At 45.4% G+C, this 9,167-nt stretch overlaps 3 protein-coding genes across 3 annotated transcripts in view; 1 reads left to right on the forward strand and 2 right to left on the reverse strand.

Moving 5' to 3' along the window:
• Positions 1–6: 6 nt before the first annotated feature.
• Positions 7–4,199, forward strand: SAMD15 (sterile alpha motif domain containing 15). The gene is made up of 3 exons (XM_008639626.2): positions 7–200; positions 570–668; positions 3,060–4,199. The coding sequence occupies exons 1-3, from the start codon at positions 189–191 to the stop codon at positions 3,324–3,326; spliced, it is 378 nt and encodes a 125-aa protein (XP_008637848.2). The 5' UTR covers positions 7–188; the 3' UTR covers positions 3,327–4,199.
• Positions 4,200–4,303: 104 nt separating this feature from the next.
• On the reverse strand, positions 4,304–6,981 carry LOC103621051. Its single transcript, XM_017741656.1, is given in 7 exon segments — positions 4,304–4,612; positions 4,615–4,765; positions 4,767–4,961; positions 5,481–5,542; positions 5,545–5,680; positions 6,607–6,742; positions 6,941–6,981. Coding segments are annotated over 7 exon segments (765 nt in total). The 3' UTR covers positions 4,304–4,568.
• A 702-nt stretch (positions 6,982–7,683) lies between these two features.
• The window catches only part of VIPAS39 (VPS33B interacting protein, apical-basolateral polarity regulator, spe-39 homolog), a 15,349-nt gene continuing 13,865 nt past the window's right edge, over positions 7,684–9,167 (reverse strand). The window contains exons 18-19 of the mRNA XM_008639628.2: positions 8,872–8,976; positions 7,684–8,601 (exon numbers count right to left, since the gene is read on the reverse strand). Of these exons, the coding sequence (XP_008637850.1) occupies positions 8,581–8,601; positions 8,872–8,976 (126 nt within the window). The 3' untranslated portion in view covers positions 7,684–8,580. The remainder of the gene's footprint in view (positions 8,602–8,871; positions 8,977–9,167) is intronic.

Below are 9,167 nucleotides of genomic sequence, written 5' to 3' on the forward strand. Positions count from 1 at the left end.
GAGCGAGTGCGTGTCAGCCGAGCCGCAGGGAGATGGTGGCGCCTCAGTGCTCATCCCTCAGCCTCCCCCCTCGACAACGCAGCCAATCAACATTTAGTTCTGCAGAGCCGCGGGGCGCGGGCGGCGTTGCAGGCTGACAGCAGGGAGGGAGTGGCGGAAGGGAGAACGGGGCGCACCTCCAGGAAGTGATGGTTGCCAAGGTAACGGGGTCCCGGAAGAACGCGTTGCCGTGGTGGCCGGGGGAGGGAGCCGATGGAACCGCGCCCGGGTCCCGCGGGGCCTGGGGTGGCTGAAGGGCCGCAGCCTGAGCCCGAGGGCGTGGGGGGACCGGGGCCCGTCTGCCCCTTCCTGTCCTGGAGCGCCGACGAGGTGGCTGAGTGGGTGGTGCAGCTCGGCTTCCCCCAGTACGAGGTGCGGGGCTGCCGGCCCGGGCGAGAAACCCCCGCCCTCGGCACCGCCTGGACCGGTGGCCCTGAACTCAGTGTGTGTATGAGCGTGTGCGTGTGTGAGCGCAGGGGGGCCGGTAGTGGCAGGGTGCGACCCGCCTTTCCCTCCGCTTCCCTGCCCAGGAATGCTTCAGGGCCAACGGCATCACCGGCCGCCGCCTCATCCTCGCCAACTGCTCCAACCTCCCCGCCATGGGCGTCACCGACTTCGGGCACATGCAGGTGCGCCCGGCTGCGGCTCCCGGAGCTCCCCCCTCAGCCCCTCGGCGCCCAGCGCTGCCCCTGCCTGCGGGCAGGCGGGCTGGGCTATGGCCTGTCTGCAGAGCGCTGATTCGGACAGCGAGCCTGAAACTGAACAACCGAATTTATACAAACCGTCACGCTTTTAGAGCATAGGTCTATTCAGGTATAGGTCTTTAGCTGGCTGCAGATCGAGGGCTGCTTCTCTGGGGTACCATAAGTGCTTAGCCTTTCTTTAAGTTATGCTTCCCCTCTGGCCCCATAAAATTGCTTAGCAAGATGCACGCACCCTCAGAATTTCTTTTAAGTCATTTTCCACTTACTGATTTGTAGAACTTCTGAAAATCTAGTTAGATATAACCTGCAGCAATTGAGCCACTGATCTCAAGCAGCAAAAGGGCCACTTGTTATTTCCTTGTTTTACGCTTTGCTGGACACAAACACGAGCTCTGTATCTTCCTCATTTTATGAACATGTAATTGGTCTTTTTCTGTTCAAACCTACATATTTTCTTTAGCAAACACTGATAGTTACGGCTGAATTTCGGGGCTACAGCCTGGCCCTCCAAAACTTCCTGAAAGTTCAGAAAATCAACAAGTTGACTTAAATTTCATTACCATCTTTCCCTTCCCTAGTGGAAACCACTGAGGGACTTGGGCTGCATTTATAGAGCCAAATCATCTGTTTTGCATCACAATTTGAAGTTGCTTTCACCAGAAAACACAGGTAGAAGTTCACTCCAGGAAGAGAGAAGAAGCTTTATGCTCCAGTGACTAGACTATTAACGCAATTTGTTTTATTCTACAGTACCAAAATGCAATTTCACCACAGTTCTGTCTGGTTGCACAATCTTAACTGTTTGTTTGAAACTAAATATGCCACCAAAAACATTAACTAGTGTCATGACTTTGCCTGTTATTTTGAGAGAAAGGCATCAATTTACACCAAGTTTTTCAGATCACAACCCTTCATTAATATTTCTGGTACAAGCAGATTGAGACTCTATAGTCATTTGTGCTTTCCAAAAGTGGCAAGAGTTTTATAGCCTTTGGAAGCCTTACCCTCATATTGGGGTATAGGGATTATGTGTGGTGTTAGTTCAACTGCTGAGTAATACTAGGCCATGGGTTAGAGATATCAACTGTAACCCATTCTTCCTCTTGTGGGAACTGAAAATCCTTTAGATAAGCAATAGACAGCCAGGACACTGCCGCAAGCTTGGCAATGAGACTGTCTTGGTAATGTTTTCCAAAGCTTGCAAGTAAACTGGGAACATCTCACAGACTTCAGTGGAACCTAGATGTTCTCAAAGGTCATGCCCTATCCTGCCAGTTATTTGTATTTTAAAGAACTTTAATCTGATAGAATCCAAGCATGCAGAGCTCTGCAGGATGTGGCCCTTTGGGTGTTTCAGGAAGTGTGTATTAGAGCAGGTGAAAAGTTAAAGCTGCAATTTCCCAACAAGAAATATAAACGAAAGGCTGTGAGCAGTCGAAACTGATACAGTTACTATAGAAATAAGAGTGATAGCATCAACTCAGTGAGACAGAAACTGTTTGCAGTTTAGGGGAAATGGCAGTTTGGTAGAGAACTATGCAGCTAATTATGTGGAAGCTATGCTATGGACAAGTGACATTACTGCTGGTTTTAATCCCACTGTACTGGTATTTTAAATATTAAAACCACTCAAGATACAAGTCTGGTGTTCTTTTGCTATAACAAAAAGTAGGGTACTACTCTTCAGAGTCAAGCTAAAGTTGAGGGAAGGTTTTGAGCAAATACTGTGAAAGATCAGTAAAATCTTGCAGATTGTATTTTGAAGCTTCAGTCAAATTAGATGCTTAAATTCTCAGAAGTTGCTTCAAAAACAATGACAAGGGACTGCTCACTCACAGTTCCAGGTCCAACTGGCTCAGACAACCATACACTCATCATTTTCTAAATGAACAATATGAGTTTTTGCTGATAATTTTTTACACCTTTGTGTAGATTGTCATTCACATTATAATTTAACAAACATCCATGATTTTGTATTAAGCAGAAGAGACTGCAGTTCATTCACCCATAACTTGTTTGTCCCTGAAGTACAAGGAGGAAAGCAGAGCTATATTTACGCCACTAAGACACCAGATGTGATGTCATCCCTGATAGTAAATCTGGAGAGAAAGTGATCTGCGCTGCTTTTACAATGTCACATGGGGCTTTTGGGTTCAGATCCCCCATGTGTTGCAACTTCAAGCATGAAACTGTACCAAAATTCAGAATATCACTTCTTTTTCCTGTTGCTATAACATGGAATGGATGGTTTTAGCTGTTGCCCTGTTGTCTTGGTTTGAGAAATGAGAATTTCTGGTGTTCTGTCTTATATTTCAGGAAATTTCACGACACGTGCGAGAGTTGCTGGGGATTGAGGAGCCTCTCTTCAGCAGATCCATCACACTCCCATACAGAGACAATATGGGTCTCTTCCTAGAGAGAAAGGCACCGACAGGAAAGAAAGCAGATGCCCTCACTTTCTCACAGTTTATCCAAAAAGCAGGACTGGAGCCCTATACTACAGTTCCTTCTTTGCAAGGATCCCAGACCATGGTGGGAGTGGATGCTCTCCCTGCATTGCAGGACATGCAGAGGCAGAATTAGAGACTCATGCTGCACTTTTGCCTTTACAAGAAGCCCAGCTGCCACAGCAGACTGTACCCTCATCACCTTGCAGATTGTTCAAGGAAGTACAGTTCCACTTTTTCACAATTCCAAAAACTGCCACTGCAGCTCTTAGACATTTGATTACACCAAACCCATTCCCACATTGTATCTTTTCTGCAATCCTTCATTTGCTTACAGGAACCAAGTGAAGTGGAGGTTGTAGAACAGACTGTAGCATTGTCTGTCTTTCACTTCTGCTTCACAGTTGATTAAAAGAGACCAAAAACCAATCATAGACATATTTTAAGCACAAGCAATTGATAAGAACTTCCCAGATGCTCAAGTGAATAAATTTCTCCCAGGCTTCAGTGTCTGCAGACCAGGCTTGCTCTGAAGCCCAGATGTAAGATAAATGGCATATACAATAACTGGTGTACAGGTGTGGCAACAGCTGCTGTCAGCAATCATAATTAAGCAAGGGGTCTAAGTGCAACATGCAAAACTAATCCTTGGCCTCACCACACAAATGATTTCCTGTGAGGCAAAACCAGGCAGGCAGTGTTTTATCATGGTAAACACTACTGAAACACATGATAGATGGCGGCAGAAAGTATAAAAGAATACTGAATTAAAGAATTTAGGGAGTAAAAAAAAACAGAATATCCAGTTACTTCCTTTTTCCTTGAAGGACATATCATATAGTCTGTGGTGGTGAGGGTGGGATGAATTCTCACCAGCAAGGAAGCAGAAGTGCCGATGAAAGCCTAGCTCAACAGAAAGAGTGCGCCTGACAAAATCATTAGTATGTTGTCAGGATTCAATGGCTTTCTTGAGATCCCTCATGGGGAATAAAAAAATACAACAAACAAAGACTGGGCCTGATCCTGTTTAGTTTGTTACACTGAAGCTGTAGCCACTACAAAATAACTCTGATTTGGTTTTGTAGTTCAGTTTTGTATTGAAGTTGCAATAGAAACACTGTAAAACTGAAGCAGTTCAGAGGCCAAGCAGACTATGTAATAAGCAAATTCAGACAAAAAAAAAAATAGAAAAGCTCAGGCAACCAGGGATAAGCAAGTTTGCTGAGCAGTGTAGAGAGTGAAACTCGTAGAAGAAAATGTGTACATTTTTGGCTGGAATAGTTCAGAGTCTGAGAGTTAACAGTGCTGGTTCTTGCCCTACTTAGTCCCATGAGGGATGAGATCTCAGCAAAGCATTCCTCATGGGCTTCAATATGGTTTATGAGAATTTAGAATCATACTCAGCAGTTTCCTCTGGAATTTTGAGAAACTATTGGAAGCAGCTGTGGAGAATGGAGACTTGTCATCCAATATCACACTAGGTTCCACTACGGCTGAAGTGAGAGATGTCTTGGTGCTGACCAGCCCACATTGCTCTGTAGGCCAATCTCCAGGGGGTGCCTGGTACAGTAAGAGCACCAGGCATCAGATAGCAGCAGACAAGCCCTCTCTTTTCTAACAGCTGGCTAAAGAGATACTTTCTCAGTGGCACAGCTGTCAGGTCAAACCAGTGGAAGGTTCTGGGAAGGGAAAACCAGTGGAACCATTTATGGGCAACAACAGTCCAAAGCAGCTTCCTAATAATGTAACAGTGGTTTTCTTCAGTGTCTGACTACAAGACTCTTTCTTGGGCCTTTGAGAAACAATCAGACTCAGAGACTTGAATATAAAATGTTCCAGGCATCACTCTGCCAAGTGAAGTATAACTGAGACTAATGGCTCTAGAACAGTCCTGCAAAAGCAGGAATCCTTTCCCTCAAGCAGTGTTCTCCACTTAACATCCTCCATAATTTAGTTCATGAACTGTCATAAGATCATTACCTCCAAGAACTGTCCTCTCTAGATATTCTCAGAGGATTTTTTTTTTTTTTTGCATCCTGTGCCCTAGTATTGATCAGTGGCTTCAGACAAGCATGGTAAGTAGCCAAACAGGAACTAGGGGCAAAATAACTCAGTCCAGGTCTTCTATTGCAAATACATCATCTAAGGCAATTCCTCTGGCAGAGATGCATCCTAAGGACAGCACAGAGTTCAGCACCTTCCAACCCAACAAGGCAGCCCATGTTTTATGTGAGATGAGGCAAGTTGCAGAGCAAAGAGACAAGCAGTACCTCAGCATTCAACCCTCTACTTTCTCCTCTTGAGTAATTGAAGGGGCAAAATCTTTGCTGACAAAACTCTTGCACACAAACCTGGGCAGGAAGGTTTTTGCTCTGCACAGATGAGGCAGCATTCAGGAAAGCTGAGGTCATTGCATAGTTTCAGTGCCTTCTGGTGAGGCAAATTCTGCCACGTGATGCTGTTCAGGCCTGCATAAAAAATGACCACCAGCTATTAATGGAATTTTATTTTCCTTGCAGGATGAACAAAATCAAGTATCAGTTACCAGTGTGCACACAGATGTGAAGAGAGAGTCTCATCTCACACTGCTGTGAGGAATCACACTGACAATCAGACCTGTTTGGTTTGAAACCTCTGACCTAGGACCATTTTAGGTGAGGGATGCTAAAACTAACAGTAACAAGTCTAATAGAGCTTGTATTTTATGTAGCTCAGTCTACCGAGTAAACAGAAGTCCTTTACAGGCTGTATATAAAGTCATATAACCATTGGGCCATGATGGCATGGAGAGCACCATGGGTGCTTCAGGCACACTCAGCAATGCAGTAATTACAGGGTGGCTGTTCCGATGTTTCTGGTCCCCTTTTGTAGAAACAATGGATTCGAGTCCCATCCAGTGGTAAAACCCAGAAATTGCAGGTTTGAGTCCTGCAGTAAATCCTGTAGTGAAACTGTGTGGTGAAAGGTGCACTGTGAAGTGTTTTTAGGCCACATGTAAGTTAGTAGCTTTTATGGTGAAATTTGCCCAGATGCTTTGAGTTCTTTTAACTCTAAAGGAGGCACCAATGCAGTATGTAAATAATTTGTGCGTATGTGTTAAGAAGAATGAGGTGTGTGTTGATTTGAGTCTGCCAGCATAAAAAAAATTGACTTGGGACACTCATGACATAGAGCTTGTTTGCTCAAAGATTGTTTTCTATAAATGTAAAAATATGTGAAAAGTCTTGCAAGGGACATGTGCAACTGGAATGATTTTCACTGCACATCCTAGCCAGAATAAAGTGATGCAACTCACTGACATCTCAAAGATAGTGTCAGAGAGTTTAATTTCTTCCCAAGTTTGGTGACAGTTCCAAGCTCTGAAATGACATGGTCCATTTTTCTTACAGGGAGGGAAGGAGGTGTTAAGGCTGTACACAGTGACAGGACAAATGACAGTAGACAGCCAGCATGTGTGACAGGACGCAGCAGAGGAACACAATGTCCTCCTAGGCCAGCAGCTGAGCATTGTTATAAAAGCATATAAAGCTCTGCTTCTGCAGGGCTACTGCACTAAGCAACGAGAAAGGGACTCAAAAGCCCAGAGAGACAGGAGAGGTGACCAACCAGCACTCTGGGCCCTGGAACACAATTACCTGTGCTTTGCCACATGTAGGTGAAACACAAACCACTGCTACCAGACTAGTAGCACTGTCTGCCTGCCGAAAGTGGCAGACAGGGACTTTGGCAGCTGCCCATCACTGTTCTTACCTGGCAAAGGGCAGCAGCAGAGTGACACGAAGGAATAACATACAGAGAGCTCAGCTGCCTGGCCCAGTCCTTGCAGGCTGATTTAAAGTCTTTAGCTGAACCAGCTGAGACTTGGGATCTCGCTAGTTTTCAAGATCTGTAAAAAGCTATTTAATAATCCCTGATTCCTCTCTTCTCTGAGATGACAAGGGGAACTGGGCACAAATTGCAATGTGATGATCCATCTGAAGACACAAAACCACCTTTGTACTGTGAGTGTCGCCAAATTCAGGAACAGGTTTCCTGGAGAAGCTGAGTCATCTCCAGCTGTGATAATACTGAAAACCCAAATAGCCACAGTCCTGGTCTGCGTGTTCTAGGTGACCCTGCTAAAGCAAGAGTAGACTAGATGATCCCTTCCAACCCAATGATTCTGTAAGAAAAAATACAAACACCAACAGAAAAAAAAAAAAAAAGAGAGCTCACAGTGCAACAGGGAGGCTGGAATCCAAATTTACTCTGATGTTTGTGTGACCCCCTGTGGCAGCAAACTCTCCTACGTTAAAATTAATTAATCTGTGCTGATGGCATTGAAGGTGTGAAATTAGGTACTGCTGCAAGCAATGTCACTCCACAGTGACATGCACTGTGCTTTTCAGAACATTAAAAAACACCCTGCAACTCATTTTGTGGGAGGTGATAAATTGCTCAGGATTAGCACTCAAGAGTGACAATGTGCTTAGTGGGGAAAGGAAACAAACAGCCCAAGGAGAAAGAGACAGCTTTATTTACAGAGTTGAAGTGAGGTCTGAAAGGATGAAGCCAACAGTTGCCTGAGGAGTTGTGTTTCTGAGAAAGTGCATTTCAATCCCTCCTGGCATAACACTTTCTGAGAAAAGAGCTGCTGGGGCCAGCAGGTTTGTTGCAACGGAGAGAGGTCCCTGTTTGCTCTCCATCCAACCCATCAGGACTTTGACCACCTCCACACTAGTCTTTCCCTGATAAAGGGATCTTCCAAATGCTGCAGAGTGCTAGCAGAAGGATACTGGCAGAGGTTGTTGTCCTGGCTCTCTGCAGGAGTTCACACACCTCTTTTCCTAGGGTGAGCCAGAACAAACCAAAAAAAAAAAAAAATTAAGGTGCAGCTGGTCCTTTCCCCCAACACTTTCACATGGGGAGAACACAGTCCAGGTAGGTTTTACTCCAGCCACAGCCATGATTAGTGATGCCCAAGCCAGCTTGACTGTTACAGGGACTTGTCAGCACTGTCTAGTGGAGAGGCTCACAAGTGTGACTGACATGTTCCTCTTGCAAGAATAAGCTCAGGCACCACCAAGAGCAAACATTAATCTTGCTGTGCCCAGCAACTTTCCTCCACACACACAAGTGATGCTTGGCTTACAGCCACATCAAAGACAATCAGATTCCAAAAAGAATCAACCCTGATGCATCAGTACCATGGTTTCGCCAGCTACATTTTAGTAGCTGTCTTCAACCAGCCTGAACACCACGCTCCCACAAGCCACAGGCACCCACTGTCACCAACGAACGTTGATCATGCAATGAGTAGGAACAGAGCTGCTCTGTTGGCACTGGACTGGGTTTTGCAGTTCCTTCTTTCAGTGACAAGGCTACGGCCAAACAGGCTGTTTCCCAAGTGCTCAGTTCTTCCACCGGATTTGCTAAAAGAGAGAACAAGACATGACTAACAGCCATGCTGAACATAGAGCCTTCAGGGCCAACTTAGTGACTCCCAATCCCTGACAAGGACAGCTATAGCCAGAGTGTGCCATTTTTATCAGTATAACCATTCATTCCTATCCTGAATGCAACCCCAAACAAAAGATTAGCTTCCCAGCAGGGACAGAAAGTATGTAGGACAGCCATGCCCTTACAACTAATCTATATCTGTTTCTGATGAGTGTCTGGAAGAAAAAGTAAGCATCTCTTACCATGTTGTTGAGAATGCTGTTTATCTTCTCTTCTTCTGCAGAGCCCCGCTCCACCTTGCATTTATATGCTGTCAGCTGGATACGATCCTTTAGATCCCTGTAGGTCTAGATAAAGAGCAAAACCAGCACCCAGCTGAGAGAAAGGGACACTTCCACCGTTAGATGGTGCCCTGCAGATGAGCAGGGCAACTCTACAATCCCCCATCCAGTTCCCAACACAGAACAATTTCACAGCACAAATGCTAGGAGCCACTCTCCTGGCTCATGGACTCCTACTTGGGAACCTTTTCACTCTT

Source organism: Corvus brachyrhynchos, unplaced genomic scaffold, assembly GCF_000691975.1.
Source record: "Corvus brachyrhynchos isolate BGI_N302 unplaced genomic scaffold, ASM69197v1 scaffold115, whole genome shotgun sequence".
NCBI classification, from domain to species: domain Eukaryota; kingdom Metazoa; phylum Chordata; class Aves; order Passeriformes; family Corvidae; genus Corvus; species Corvus brachyrhynchos.

Bases quoted from the DNA above. Each gene is read 5' to 3' on its own strand.
- SAMD15 (XM_008639626.2), top strand. The intron at 669-3,059 runs GTGCGCCCGGCT...CTTATATTTCAG, and splicing joins CCGACTTCGGGCACATGCAG to GAAATTTCACGACACGTGCG.